Source organism: Heliangelus exortis, chromosome 28 (genome assembly GCF_036169615.1).
Source record: "Heliangelus exortis chromosome 28, bHelExo1.hap1, whole genome shotgun sequence".
Lineage (NCBI taxonomy): Eukaryota > Metazoa > Chordata > Aves > Apodiformes > Trochilidae > Heliangelus > Heliangelus exortis.
Window position 1 is genome coordinate 5,096,882 of NC_092449.1, and position 15,568 is coordinate 5,112,449.

The window sequence follows — 15,568 nt, forward strand, 5'->3', positions numbered from 1 at the left end:
GGAAATGGAAGAAACCAGAGAGGTGCAGTGCTGGTTTTGCATGTCTGGCTCTCAACCTGTGTCACCTCAAATGTCCCCAAGACCTACAGGTGGAGCCATGAAATCTGGACTTGCCCATAAATACTCCTGGTGGCTGTGGATCTTTCCAAACCCTTGCAGACCCCCACTGACCCAAGGATCACAGCTAAGGAACCACTGGGGTGGTCAGTGAATGACACTTCACAGGTAGACTTGAGGGGCAGATTCTGTGGGACAGAACAGGGCACTTCTGCTGACTTCAGCAGAGCAGCACTGACTTGTGCCACTAGATAATTAATTCCCCATGGGTTTACAAGTGGCACAAAGCAGCAGATTAAGTGGTAATACAGTGTGGAAAGAAGGATACACCAAGTTGTAGAGAGTAACCCTCCAGTGTTTGAGGAGAGTAGGAAAGAGAGAACATTTTTTGGTACAGAAATCTGGACTGCCCAAGCAACCAGGGAGCTGCTGCACAGCCATCTATCTAGAGGCACAGTCTGGGGAGACTCACCCTGAGACCTGTGGAGTGACAGCAGAAATCCTGCCTTCTTCTGCCATAATCCCATAAACATGGGCTCCAGGTTGTTTGTCCATCTGGGCATCTCAGATGAGGCTATAAAAACTTAGCCAGAGACCTTGACAGGAGCTTTTTTTTTGGTAGATGTAAAGAATCAGCCCTTATACTCTACATATGCACAGAGGCTACTGAAGCCTATGCACTTAACTCCTTTATCAACATAAAAATGGTTTTATTCCTGGGGTACCAGGCATTTGCAAAGGCTCTGTTGTGATATAAGCTATCCCCAGTCACTGCAATTCTTTCTGTGCCCCAGCAATCAACTGGGCTGAACTGGGATTCCTGGGGTGAGTGGTTCACCCTGAGGCTGAGCTGAGCAAAGGATTCAGGCAGAATAATTTGGCTGATGTTGGCAAAACTTTCCCTCTCCCTGGCCCTGCTGGCAGCTGGTCCCCTGAGAATCCCTGCCCTTCCTCCTCTGCTGGCTGCCAGGGATGGCTGACATAAACCACAGGACTTTTTTTCTTGTTCTTGGAGTGTCAGAGCACACAACAATTCTGGTGTCAATGTTGTTGCAACAACAATGATGTTGTAATAGTATTTCTACAAATACTATTAGCAATGCCTCTGTAGCAAGCTCTCCTGACAGCCATGCCAGGAAATGCTTCCTTGTGAATGAAGATGGAAAGGAACATGCAGTCAGGAAAAGCCAAGTCCTTTGGCTGTTACAGGTGGGACTGCAATTAGCTGGGGAGCTGATCTGATTATTTGCCTCCAGCTAACAGAGACAGACAGATAGTTCTGTCTGCCTATCAGTCAAGTCCTGCCTTAGGTTGAGATTAATTTTGCACTGACTGCAAAGGCAGCCTATATGACTCACTTGACACTCCAAAGCCAAACTGCTAATAGGCTAAATTATGTTTCTTTAATGTTTATTAAATGTTAATAATCCCTTGCTTGCCTCCTCCTAAATTCTAGCCTTGTGCATTGACAAAATCACTGGGTACATGGAGACCATGTGATATATTGCCTCATTTGTAGCTTTTTTGCTCCCAAACACTCCTCTCATTTTTTCCTTTTCAGCCCTTCCTCTGCCTTCTTCCCTTTCCACCTTCTCTCTGATTGCTGAGCAGCTTTTTGACTTTTCCATCAATAAGTCTAAAGAGCACTTGAACCACTCTGTTCCCCCTTTCTCTCCTCCCTCCAGTTCCAAGTCAGGCAAGCTCATCGATCAGAGGAACTCAGGAAATATCTGGTGTTTTGTTGTCAGGATGATAATAACATTGCAGTTGTGAATGGGCTGCTGCAGGCCTGATCATGGACACCTGCAGGGTTTGTTTAATTGCATTTAATGACAAATCCTATACAGAGGAGCATTGCCAGAGAGATTTAGTATCTGCCAAAGAGGCAAAGCACAACAGCCCAAAATACAATTTGCACTGAGCATTTTTCCCCCTGCCTCTCTTTAAACCATTGTAATAAATAACAAATCAGGTAAAGTGGGCCAGAATAGTTTGAGAAGGAGGTGGGGGGCAGAGGAGAGAGATTGTAACGAAAGGAAATAACAGCAATAAGGCCACACTGTTCCTTCTCCCATCCCTGTGGTCTGGTATATAGGAAATACTGTTTGTTTAATTTACAGCCTGGAAGTGCAGCTGGGGATCTCTGTCATGAGCCAACCTCTTCTAAAATAGCTGGAGGCAAAGCTCCTCAGTCCCTGCTCTTCCTAACCAAGCTTTTTTTCCCCCATGTTCTGCAGCTAAGTTTAGATCTTCTCTCTCTAAACAATTAGGAAGAAACTACAGCAACCTCTCAGCACCATGGGGTTCATCTGCTTCTGCCTTGCTGAAAGCTCTGGGACAAACTAGAAGTGGCAGATCTCATCCTGAAAAAATATCACATGGAGAAAAATGACCCTACAGAGACAGCTCTCGCTCTCAGAAGTCCAGACAAAAGTCTCACACACCTCTGAGCCTGGAATTTTTGTTTGCTACTAAATGCCTTGTTCCAAAAAGGGAAAATTTCATTCCCTTGCTCCAGCTGAGCAGTTACTTCTTCTGTCTTGATGATGATGTTATTTTCTAGGGAGAATTTGTGACAAATCTCTTCCTGGACCTGGTGTGTCACTGTGCTGCTCCAGAACAAGGACTGGGAAGTGTTCTTGTCACCTGAAGTGACAGTCCAGGTTAGCACTTCCCAAACTGTCTTCTCTCTCAAGTTATTCATCTTTACAAATCATTCTCTCTTCTAATTGTCCTTAGCAGAAATTTTCCTGGGCAGCATATTTCTAAAAATCATCTGTTCCCACAAAGTGTTTCCATTTGAGAACACTCTGGGGTAGGGCAGAGAGGAAAATATGGGGCAGTTCAGAGGAAAAGCCTTGGTTTAGGAAATACAAAGCCAGGGCAGGCACAGGCAGGTAGCAGAGGAAAGCTGTCCTCAGTGTCAGCAAGGAGTGCAGGCTCACTGCTGGGACACTTCATATTCAGATGAAATTTTGCATTTTAAAGAGCACCTCGGGGAGCTTGGGGGTGCTGGCAACCTCATACAAGAAAATATCCCCTTCTGCAGTGTTTGGTCTCTCTTTTAATACAGCAATCAGCAGTTGGCAATGTCATTATACAAACATGGTGTAGGGTAACACCTGGACTGCAGTTTTATCTGATTTCCTGGACAATGGCAGTAGCACTAATACCCCCTGTTAAATAAGACCACCTGGACATCTCCTGGTATCAGCTCTAGCTATCAAAAATACACTTGCTACCTAAGCCAGCACAATGGACTGTTATCTCCTGAGCAGCACAAATCCCCATATTGAAATAACCCATCTGGAGTTTGATTAAAGTGTCCAGAGAAAGCACATATGTTAAAAGAGAAAAAAAACAAACCAAACCAGCACAAGAGGGAGGGACCTGACTGCTCTGGGTGAGTTTGCATGGGGCACAACCTCTGTCAGCACCAGCAAACCCTCTCCTTTTGCTGAATACTCATCTGAAAGGAGCCTTTCACCACAGCAGAGCCTCTGTTGAAGGATACTTCTGTTTCTTTCTCTCTCTTTTTTTCTTTTTTTTTTTTTTTTTTTTTAACAGCTGCTTACATTTAACAGGCTTGGTTTGAAGACAGGAAGGATGTCATCCCTTTCTGATTCCAGTGGCTGGGGTAAGTAAACAGTGGGCAAAAAGAAACAAGTGGGATGTGAGCCAGCATTGTCCTTTCACACCTCATCCATGCCATGTGCAAGGTACTAACAGCAAAAAGTTGGTTGTAGAAGCAAGGCTAAACCTGGGGTGAAAGCAGAACTGCTCATCAACAAATCCAGAGAACAGGGAACAGCAGAAAGGTTTCAGTTTTCTTGCTTACAGCAGTCACTCAGTGGGATTCCAGGTGACTTGGCACCATCATTGTCTTTGTCTTTGCTAATGGATTTTTTTTCTCTGGCATTCCCAAGTATATATTGCATTTGCTTGGGTTAACCAGACCCAAATACAGCTGAGTGATAGACAGGTTGACAGAGCACTCCTGGAGAAGCTTATTATAGGGTAAGGGAAAAAGGAGACCCTGCTGAGCCCTGATATCCCTGGAAAAGAAACAAAACCAATACTATCCAAATTTTTATAGGCATATATGGTCTCCTGAGTGAGAAAATGGAGCAGAAATTCAGTTACAGTCACAAAACTGGACAGATGGTTATAGTGAGATTTGACATGGTCTCACAAGACACTGCCAAGGGCAGCACCCACCCCTGAAATAAGAAATAAGTGGGGGAAAAATGAGAACAACCAAGGATGGATAACAGAAGACATGAAGGAGCACATCCCTAAAGAGGAAGAGCTGCTCTTGGTGGTCTGGCTCTGTGTGGAAGACTAGTGATTTTGTTGTTCTGATTTATAAAGGTGACAACAAATCATAGCCTGCCATACAGCACAGACCCTCACCCTCCCTGCCAGATGCCAGGCTGGCTGCCCCCAGAGAGCCCTGTCTGAGATGGACCCAGGAACTGGGTGTACTGAAGTGCTCTGGTGTGCTGGAGGTCTTATTGTGACTTCTTATGCTGTTCCTCAGTTCCCATCCTCTTGAAGTTAACCAAATTTGGGCTCTGAGTGAAGCAACAGAAGTGTCCATGAAGAACCAAGCTGTGGGCTTTCACTTCAAGGCAATTTCACATAGAAATCCACTGTCATAATATGTCTGACTGAAAGATCCCACAACAAGTCTGGGGCAGGACTCACCCACCAGCTGCTGAGAGCAGAGAGGTCTCCAGGCACACAGAGCCCCTGCCTGTATCCTCCTGCCCACAGGGCCTGCCTTGAAAATCTGGCCCTTTGCTTCCCACAGGGCTTGAAAACACAGAAAGAACAACTTTCCAATACCACCCAGAGCCTCCATTTTCAAAGGTATTTAGGTGTGAAAATGAAACTCATGAATCCTGCTGAGGTCAGTGGTAGAAGTAAGCACTGAAGATGTCTTCAATAATTTGGGTTGGTGCTGTACAGCATTTTCTTTGTTTCTTTTTTAACTTGAAACAGGACATGCTCAGCACTCAACACTTGTCATCATTACTGTGGCATATGTGATTTAGGAACTTAATTCCTTTCAGCTTTTCTCTCCACTGACTCACTGAGGCTGAAAACAACAGTTTTGGACTACAGTTATCTGTAGAGCTGCTGCAGCAGAGCACCAGAGCAACTGCAGCAGGTGGCTACAAGCTGAAGAGAGTCCACTGACCCCCCCATCCCTGTGCTCTGTAGTTTACAAACAGAGTTTACAGCCTTCAAAGCCAGTCAATAACATCCAGGTTCTTAGTGAGTCGTAATATTTCTTTATTTGCAGCTGGTATTGAATGGGTTCTATTTCCTACCTGTCTATTGACCTGTTGCAGCTTCTCAGGCTGATCTCTGCTGCACTGGGTGCCTCTGTCAAAGGAAGCAGCAGTTCTTGCCTGTTAGGAAGACAGATAATTTAGTTCTTGCTCTATAGTTCTTGCTCTATCTAAAAGTCTCTATGTCCCTCACCCCTTCTGTATTTGAGCACTTCATTCCATCACAACTCCTGGGAGGTAGCTGTGTGTTACCCAGGTAAACTGAGGCAGGGGACAGAGGGGGTGATTTGCCAAAACAGGCAATTGGTGGCTCTACAGAAGCCACCTGAGCTGAAGGCACAGGGCTAAATGAGGTCCTCTTGCTACCTTGCCATTTGCCTCAGAGCCTTTCTAGTGTCCTGTTTGGAAGAGGGATGGATCCAAAGATCCTCTGCCTGTCTCCTGTGAGAGTCTGGGAGGCAGGAGCAGAGCAATGCTTCTCTATCCCAGGGAATCTACTGCCAAAGGAATTTAACAGTTGTACAAATTGCTGTCCTTTGATGATGCATGAAAGGAAAGATCCATGTATCATAAGCAAGAACAACCCATAGTCCCCCTCTCCTGCACTCCCCCACTGCTATATTAAATCTACAAAAATTCAGAGGGCAGCAGTGCAACCATTAAATGTGGAAATTGCTGGGCTGGTGTCTAATGTAAATGAAACTACACTGATTGAGTGTTACTCAACATGCCTCTCCTGCCTGTTCATCTTCTGCAGTCTGATCAAGATCCTTCCTTCCAGGTAGCTGTGGCCTCATGCCCTAGATAAGCACAGAAAATAATGTCATCACAAGCCTTAATGATGAAGGTAGTTATAGGACAAAAGCCCCTGCAGCAAGCTGGGTATTGGGTCATTGTTCCTGCTAATGTCATGGTGCCATTTCTCACTATTTTTAAAATTGTTCCCTTTGTACAGCAGATTTCTCATGTAGTTGCTTAACTGTATAGAAGATCTTGTCTTCAATGGAGCTAGTAGCAAGAAGCCATCTTTCTCTGACTCCTGGAAATCAGACAAACCCCTAAAAGCTGAAACAATTAAGGAAAACTTGGTACACAGCTGCCTGCAAAGCTAAATTTAAACACTGAAAAAATGAGGCTCTTGACTCAGTCTGCTGCTACCCCTTAATGCAATGACAGACTGAGCACAAAGACCTTGCAGAAAATTTTTCAGGCATCTAAATTATCCACTAACAGTTTTGGAAGCAATTTGGGAGTTCAGTAACTCAGCATGGACTTTGCTCCTAAATTATTTATATGCTTTTGGAACTCTTAGCACAGCTCCAAAGTTCTCCACATTTTGAGGACTGAGATGTGGAACAATGGATTAGAAACTCTCGAGCCTTCAAAATGTTCCAAATTGTATATCCAAGCCCTTTTATTATTATCTACATTGTATATTATGGTTGTCCCAGACACCTGAGCATGCATTGGAGCTCTTTGGCAACCTGGAAATTCTGCGTTTGCAGTCGAAATAAGCAAGACAGAAAAGAACAGTTATTATTCCCATGTTATTGGCAGGGAAATAAGGCATAAGGAGATGAAATGACCAGCCCAAGGCCACAAAATGAGCCTCTAGAAAGGGGAGGTCTCAGCTTAGATTTCTTAAGTCTCTGCCCAATACTTCAGCCATCCGTTCACTTGCTTTTTAAGTACCCTGTCATTATTTCTGTGAGGAAAATTATGCAACTCTTCCAGCAGCCAGTACTGTGCAATTCAGCTCGTCTGAAAGGGAATATGAAATGGCACTTTCAAAAAAAATTAACCCTCCTGCCACACAATCTGGCAGCCTTGTCAAAACGTCTCATTTTTTATCTTTTCTTCCTCTGGTGGGTATTTAATTTCTCTCTATATTCTCAGAAGAGTGGCTGGGGTTTTATCTGCATTACACTACAAAACCTTCACGGGTGTCTCCAGGGCCCTGGGGGGGATGTGATAGTTCTGAGCCCTTCACTCCTGTGCTGGGTGTTGAGATTTTCTCTGTGCAACTCAGCTGCCACCTGCACAGGAAGAGCTCCTGGCAGCTTCTCTGATGAGCAGCAGCTCAGGCTCTGCAGGAAGATGCAAGGAGCACCCTGCCTATGGTCACCCATGGATGCATCACTCAGCCCCAGTTTTACATGGCAGATCTTTTATTCCTGGTTTTTGTGTCAGTTGGAAGTAGGAGCTGCACCTCTGATGTTGCTCTTGTTCAGGGTTTTCACCCGTGGGTGCTGTCTCCCTCACCTCAGTGCCCTGCTTTGGGACACTGATTATTTTTGTGGTGACCTCAGAAAGAGAAACCAAAAGAAGCAGGAGAATTAATGTCACACAGGAATGAGACCAGGATGAACCAGACCTTCCAGGCTGATGCATTTCCAACCCCCCCATGTTCAGCTGGCTCTGATTTCCAGACCAAACAAACCATTTACAGCTGGGTTGGGAGCGAGGTTGAGGCCTGAGGATGTTTCACACTCACAGATCTGCAGGGAGAGGCTGTTGTGACACTCCTCCTTGCTCTCTTTATTCTCTCATTACTAAGCAGTTTCTTTATTTGTGGAAAAAACACATTTTCATCAGCTGCACTTCTGCCCTGTGATGTTTCTGACAGCCCTCCCAAGAACTTAGGGGCAGACTCTGATGTAAATTTGGGGCCTAAAAATCCTACCTGGTGATCCAGTGAATTCCATATGCATTTGACAGCTGGGAAATTAATAGGAAGCTCTGGTTAAGATACTTCAGATAAAAGTGGGAGCACATCTGATCACCATAGCAACGTGCAAGAGCCTGCACAGCACGGAGGGGAAACGTCACCATCCCAGTGCCCTGACCTGCAGTGTAAACAACCCCAGCACGAGGGGCTCCACACCTGGATGTGCACAAGCAGGGACAGGGACACCTCCAGGTGACACAGCCCTGCACACACTCAGCCTGTTCACCCCGACAGGCACAGGAGGGATGAGCACGTTGGCATTAAAACAGACCCCAAGTGCCCAAACCCACTGCTGCCAGCTATCAGGGGAACACAATTCTTACCTTGTGACCCCAAGGGGGGCACAGAATACCCTCACCTGGCAAACATCCCACTGCTCCTCCTGTCCCAGCACAGCACTGACACTCTGGAGATGCTCAAGACACCTCTGGTCCTTTTCAAGTGTCCCCAGGCACACAGCACAGGTTGGTGACACGCTGGCACACACAGTCAGGCCTTGGGTGGGAATCCTGCCATGGCCACTTTGGGTTTTGGCTCCCCGGAGCACCAAGCACCTGCTGCTCCCCTTGACTTTCACAGCTGCTGAAGTGAAAATGAGGCCCACGCTGTCTGTTATGCAAAAGCAGTTTCTTAGCAACAAAAATGATATTCTGTGTGAAGACATCATGCATTAGCAGGATAATCCTAGGTAATTCCAGACAAGTCCTAAATGGGTGGATGGCTAGATGGGCTGAATAATGACAGACAGAATAATAATAATGGAAAATAATTAAGCTAATCTGATTTCCCTGGAAAGGAAAAGAAACACAAATACAATAGAACAGGAGAAAACCCTGTGCCAATTCCCCACGTAAAGATTAGAGCTATTTAAATTCAACTTACGACCTAAAAATAGGTTCTGGTAACTAAAGCTTTGCTTCTCTAAGCTAGGCTATTTATTACCTTGAATATTTATCCCTCGCTCCGGCCACACATTATCAGTCAGGAACAGATTATCAGCTGTACATATTGTGCCACGGCAAGGAACAAATCTGTTTGTTGTGAGGGATGAGGCTTTGCTGCTTCCAGATTATTTTGGCCTAGGCAGAAAAGCTGTAACTGTGAAACGCTCCCAATGATTCCCTGCAATTAAACCCCACACCAGACGAACGCTGTTCTGCCTCGCTGCGTAGCTCTTGTGTTTGGAACTTAAATCGGTTCAAGGCACTTCACAGAAATAAAACCTCCCGTGCCATTTACACACGCCGTAAAGTCACAGAAAAAACATCTTACAGCCCAGTTCGGAAAGGGGGATCTCGGGTCACCTTCCCTGGGCTGTCCCGGCACTTTGGCACAAGGACCGCGGTCTCTCCCGCCCCTGAGGCCCCTCTCACCCCTGGCCCTGCTCCCCCCACCCCGAGCCCGCCATGGAGCCACTTCGGCGGCAATCGGAACCGCTTTGGGTGCGAGGGGGGCGGAGGAAGACGCGAGGCGCGGGCTCCCCCTCATCGCGGCTGCCGCCCGCCGCCATCCCGCTCCCCGCCCCAGCAGCCCCCGCGCTGCGGCGGCGCAGAGGGCGCTGGGAGAGGCAGGCGCGGAGCCCCCGGGATGGGCGGGGAGGGGCCGCGTTCTGAGCGTAGAGGGACTACACTTCCCAGAGTGCCCCGCGCGGGGCCGGCGGACGCAGGTTGCCCCCTTTCCCTCTGCCTGCCGGGAAACCGAGTCCTCGAGGCGCCGCTCCTGAGGGGCCGGGCGGGGTGCGGGACTACATTTCCCATCGTCCTCCTCCGATCCTGCCCCGGCGGTTGCGCGGGCGCCATTTTGTTTCGCGTTACAACCTAAGATGGCGGCGGGGCGGAGGGACGGAAGGTTGCTGTGCTGAGGTGAGGGGTGTTTCGCCGGGCGCCGCCGGCCCTGCAGGGCTTCTCCCCCCGGGGGGCCGCCCTCGCCCCATCCCCTGCCCCGGGCCGCTCTGGGGACGTGGAGGAGCAGCCGGTCCATGGCCAGGAGGTGGCCGGTGCGGTCGCCGCGGCCCCCGTCGCCATGGACCTGCGCACGGCTGTGTACAACGCGGCCCGCGATGGGAAGCTGAAGCTGCTGCAGAAGCTGCTGGGCAGCCGGAGTCGGGAGGAGTTGGAGGCGTTAACTGCAGGGCCCGGCGGGGGTGACGGCCCCGGGGGAGGCAGCACCCCGCTGCTGATCGCCGCCCGGCACGGGCACCTGGAGGTGGTGGAATACCTGCTGGATCACTGCGGAGCCCGGGTGGAGGAGGGAGGCTCGGTCAACTTCGATGGGGAGACCATCGAGGGGGCTCCCCCGCTCTGGGCAGCCTCGGCCGCCGGGCACCTGGGGGTGGTGCGGAGCCTCCTGGATCACGGCGCCTCGGTGAATCAGACCACGCTGACCAACTCCACCCCGCTGCGGGCTGCTTGCTTCGACGGGCACCTGGAGATCGTGCGCTACTTAGTCGGGGAGCGAGGGGCAGACCTGGAGGTAGCGAACCGGCACGGACACACTTGTTTGATGATTTCTTGCTACAAAGGGCACCGGGAAATTGCGCGTTACTTGCTAGAGAAGGGGGCTGATGTCAACCGGCGGAGCGTGAAGGGGAACACGGCCCTGCACGACTGCGCCGAGTCCGGCAGCCTGGAGATCCTGCAGCTCCTGCTCCGCTCCAAAGCCCGCATGGAGAAGGATGGCTATGGCATGACTCCTCTGCTAGCTGCCAGCGTCACCGGTCACACCAACATCGTGGAGTACCTGATCCAGGGAGGGCTGCAGCAGGAGGACGAGGAGGTTGCAGGGAGCCAAAGCGGGACCTGCGCGCCAGGCGGGAGCCGTCGGAGGCGTTGCAGCACCAGCAAGGAAGCTCCTCAGGGCCGCAGTGAAGAGGTGTGTGAGCAGTGCTGTGCCTCAGCTTCCAGTCAGGATGAGCAGCAGGTCCCTAACGTCTTCTGCACTCGAGAAGCTGCTGTGGAAGCACTGGAGTTGCTGGGTGCTACGTTTGTGGATAAGAAACGTGATCTTTTGGGAGCCCACAAGTACTGGCGAAGGGCGATGGAGCTTCGGTGTGAGGGGGGGCAGTACCTGCCTAAACCTGAGCCCCAGCAGCTGGTGTTGGCCTACGACTATTCCCGGGAAGTGAGCTCACTGGAGGAACTGGAAGCCTTGATCACGGATCCGGATGAGATGAGGATGCAGGCACTGCTGATCAGAGAGCGCATCCTGGGCCCTTCCCACCCGGACACCTCCTATTACATCCGGTACCGAGGGGCCGTCTACGCTGACTCCGGCAACTTCGAACGCTGCATTAACCTCTGGAAGTATGCTCTGGACATGCAGCAAGGCAACCTGGAGCCTCTCAGCCCGATGACTGCCAGCAGTTTCCTTTCCTTTGCTGAGCTTTTCTCTTACGTGCTTCAGGACCGCTCCAAAGGCACTTTAGCTACTCACTTGGGTTTCTCTGACCTCATGGGAGTACTGAGCAAAGGGGTCCGGGAGGTGGAGAGGGCGCTCGTGCACGGCAAGGACCCCGTGGTTGACTCAGCACAGTTCACCAAGACACTGGCCATTATCCTCCACCTGGTCTTCTTGCTGGAAAAAGTGGAGTGCACCCCGGAGCAGGAGCACCAGAAACGTCAGACCATCTACCGCTTGCTGAAGTGCAGCCCCCGGGCCAAGAATGGCTTCACTCCTTTGCATATGGCTGTGGACAAAGACACCACAACTGTGGGACGTTACCCCGTGGGCAAGTTCCCCTCTCTCCACGTTGTGAATTTGCTTCTGGAGTGTGGGGCTGACCCAGACAGTCGTGACTATGACAACAACACCCCGCTGCACGTTGCCGCCCGCAACAACTGCCCGCTGATCATGAGCGCCCTGATGGAGGCTGGAGCCCATATGGACGCCACCAATGCCTTCAAGCAGACTGCTTATGAGCTGCTGGATGAGAAGCTGCTCACCAAGAGCACGATGCAGCCCTTCAACTACATCACCCTCCAGTGCCTTGCTGCTCGCGCCCTGGACAAGCACAAGATACCCTACAAGGGTTTCATCCCCGAGGAGCTGGAAGCCTTCATTGAACTGCACTAGGGTGGGAGAGCTGAAGGTCCCCAGCCTTTCCCCTCCCCTGTCTCACCCCCCAGAGGTAGTGCAGCCTGAGAGCCATCCTTGCCTGGGTGCTGAAGGCCACCGCTGCGTGCTTTGTCCTCGTCTGTCACCATCAAGCTGGCGTGTGCAGGGGTAGGGGAGGAGAGGGCTTGAGAGTTGTCCCTCACTGTTGGCATCTTCAGGTACCAGATACTTCCAGCGCAGAGAAGGCTGCAGCCCCTGCCCTTTCCCATGCCAACCATCTTGTCCTGAGAAGGAAAATGGAGATCCCTGGGACCTGCTGCCTCTCCCATTAGTGCAGGATTAATTCAGCATTAAGCTTTGGAGCAGCTACACATCACACACGTGCTCTACCCCTTCCCATCCACAGTACTGAACAGCTAGGAATGCAAGTGAGGAATAAAATAATAATCTTCCTACTAATTCTTTCCCCATCCCCTTCTCAGATTTGGTCCAGTACAAGTTGAACAGCTGAGTGGCTCGTGCTCTGCTGAGGTAGTTGCCTTGCCTAGCAGTAGGGCTGGGTATGCTGAGGATGGTTTGTTTTTTTTTATTTCTGCCTTGGTTGGCCAAGTAGCAAGTGGTGTTAAAGGCCTGAGATGTCAATGACTGTGCATAAAGCTGGGTTATTTTTTCTCTTTTAGAGCCAGGCCCTATCTATGCTGCAAGACTTCTTCAATCCTGTAAGATATAGTAAGGTCAGTTTTGGTTATATAGTTTTATTGGTAGATGTTGGGTTTTATGAATGGGGAGGAAAAACTGCTACCTTTAAAACAAAATAATAACATGGAGTTCAGGCCCTTAGCTTGCCCAGGTTCACTCCCTTCCCTGTGCTGAGCTTCTTCAGCCCCAGAAGTCAGCAGGGACTGAGCAGTACAGGGTGGATGTGGCCAGGTTTGAGCCAAACCAGCACGTTGGGAACCATCTCTGGGGATGTGCTCCTGCAAGCCCTCTAGGATGGGAGGTACTTGAAGCGTGGGTGGGGGTTGGAGGGTTATTAAAGCAAGTGAGTGGTCGTGGCATGTTTTCATGAGGGTGTTCTGAAGGAAGAAAGAAATGAAAGTTAAAGGTGCCTTCTGTTTCTCCTGAGGTTTATTGGTATCAACCCAGTGGGCTCTTAATTATCCCCTTCTGAAAACCAACCTGAAGTGGGTTGTTAGCATCTGGTTTTGGCTTTTGATTCTTTTCACAACTTCACTGAGGATGGTGCTACTTCAGAGATTGAATTTGAAATCTCATTTGGCTGCTGTTTGGGCAAGCTCCCTCCTTTCATTTAGGATCTGCACACAACTTGGTTTACTTTTTTTTTTTTTTCTTTTCCTCTTGAAATCCGTAGTCTCAGGGTAGTTATTTGCCTCCAGCAGCAGAACCCTCCTTGGTGGTAAACAGTCAGTGTTGGTAAAGGTGATGCTGTTCCAGCAGTTTATCTTCTTGCAGGGGGAGTGTCTGGGCTCTGGCAGGCAGTGGCTCATTTCTTGGCCCCAGGCAGAGTGGAAGGCACAGTTGGGGGTGAAGCAGCTGCCTCTGAGCTTTGGGAAAGGTCAAGACTGGGAGAGCAGAACCCTGATAAACAGCCATGCACTCTATGCTACTGAAGCTTCTCTACTTGTATTTATAAGCCAGCACATCCATTTGCTTCAATAACCCAATGTTCTCTGCCCCCTTTAAGATATTATAGATCTGCCATTACATTTTTGCAGTGTTAACTATAACATTTATTTATAAAGCAAGGAGGTTTAACTTCTATTGAGATGTAAAGTGCAGAGTTAGTTAAGCTACATTCTATTTCTATTTTTTTTCCCCTCTTTTTGGCTGAACTAAACTGCAGGAATGGAATTTGTTAATTTGTGAGCTGTTGAGCGCTCTTAACTTTAAATAATAAAACAAAAAATGGCTGCTAGAATGCAAGTGCCTTGGACTTCTTGCTGCTAAGCCTTGATTTTCAGCTTGTTTCCTAGGGATGGTGCACTTGTGGGTACTGAAATACTTGGGTGTTTGCAGTCCACTGGTGTGATTGGTTGGTTTAATCTGAATTTAGTCCTGGGAAAAACAAATGTGTGCTGCAATTGCAAACCTTGCCCCTGAAAAAGGATAACACTGACCCTGAAGTGACACCTCACTTTATATACCTTGTCTTTTGATGTAAATGAAACGGGGAAGGATGCTGCTGTCCTGTCTCAGACACTGCCTGGGACAGCTTGGGACCCTGCACAGCAAGCAGGAGGGATGAAGTGTCAGTAGGAGGTCAAAAGCAGACACTGGAATTAATGCTGCAGGAGTTACTTCCACTCAAAAATTTGGACTTCCAAAAAATGCTTGGCCTCTTCCAGAGAGGATGGGAGCAGATGGATAAATTAACTGAATGGTTGTGCCTTTATTGATTGCTCCATCCTTAAAAATAATTCATGGTGGTTTGGTCAGTGTTGCTGCCTTCATTTTGGACGTGACATGTGCAGTGTCCAGTTCTGGGGCACATGCTTCTCCCATGGAAATACTGCTGCTGTGTGGTAGGAGAGGGCTTCATTTTTTTTTTCAACACATAAATAATTATAATTACATAGTGAGGACCCAGCAATTAAATGTTGATGGTAATTACTGTGTGGGAGATGCACAGATGTAGGGGTAATTATAGTGAACAGTCCATATTTATTGAAGGTGGGGACTGGGCCAGCTCCAGTACTTGGGGCAAAAGAAGGAATTGTGGGGAGCAGTGGAATGTTTCAGTGATGATTTTGTTACCTGAGTAATTATCTTGGAGGGGTTTCTTTTGCACTGGGGTGGCTGCAGACCCTACTGAAGCTCTTTTGTCCATGGCCACAACAAAATGTCTGCTTTTTGTTCCTCTCTTAAAACCTAGGATGTGCTTTTGTCTCTCTGAGAGAGACACTTGGCCCCCTGGACAGCAGAGCCTCACAGGTTTCTTTAGAGGTGCAAAAATGATGAGAAATTCACTGGGGTTTTCCTGGAGCCCTTCTCTGGTCATCTTTGGAACCTCCTAATGTCATAAGCTCTGTGTTTACAAAGAAAGTGGCCTGGAGAGCATCAGTTTGGGGATGTTGGCACATCCCACCTCACTTGAGGATCCAGGGAGGTGTGAGTGGGGCACTGGTGAAAACAAAGCCCTGGTGGCAAATTCCCTTCCAGGACAGAGACAGCAAAGAAAACGTGGGATGAGTGAAGCTGCTGCTGTGGCTGTGACCTGAAGTTGCTCCCAATAACCTTTGAGCCTCTCAGTCCTCCACACACTCAGCTTAACAAACCCCCAACCCTGCCATGTTACACTCTGCTCCCATGCCTTACCCTCTCCCATTTTCCAGCCCAACCAAACCTGGTGTGACTGTTTTAAGGTTGTTGACAAGCTGGAGCAGCTTCGGTTGTCCAGTTTTGCCTGCCCTTT

At 49.0% G+C, this 15,568-nt stretch overlaps 1 protein-coding gene and 1 long non-coding RNA gene across 4 annotated transcripts; one reads left to right on the plus strand and one right to left on the minus strand.

Moving 5' to 3' along the window:
• Window positions 1-3,597: 3,597 nt before the first annotated feature.
• LOC139788002 (uncharacterized) lies at window positions 3,598-9,469 on the minus strand. Of its 3 annotated transcripts, XR_011722748.1 has the most exons (5): window positions 9,025-9,469; window positions 8,441-8,691; window positions 6,086-6,154; window positions 5,394-5,474; window positions 3,613-3,817 (listed from the first exon to the last, which is right to left on the minus strand). It is a non-coding gene; the product is annotated as an uncharacterized lncRNA (long non-coding RNA). The 3 variants fall into 3 exon arrangements; XR_011722747.1 differs by having other exon boundaries at window positions 3,598-3,817; window positions 6,086-8,691; XR_011722749.1 differs by lacking the exon at window positions 8,441-8,691.
• Window positions 9,470-9,878: 409 nt separating this feature from the next.
• On the plus strand, window positions 9,879-14,074 carry FEM1A (fem-1 homolog A). Its single transcript, XM_071727457.1, has one exon. It carries the CDS (start codon window positions 10,105-10,107, stop codon window positions 12,151-12,153), a length of 2,049 nt encoding a protein of 682 aa, XP_071583558.1. The 5' UTR covers window positions 9,879-10,104; the 3' UTR covers window positions 12,154-14,074.
• The last annotated feature ends 1,494 nt before the right edge of the window (window positions 14,075-15,568 follow it).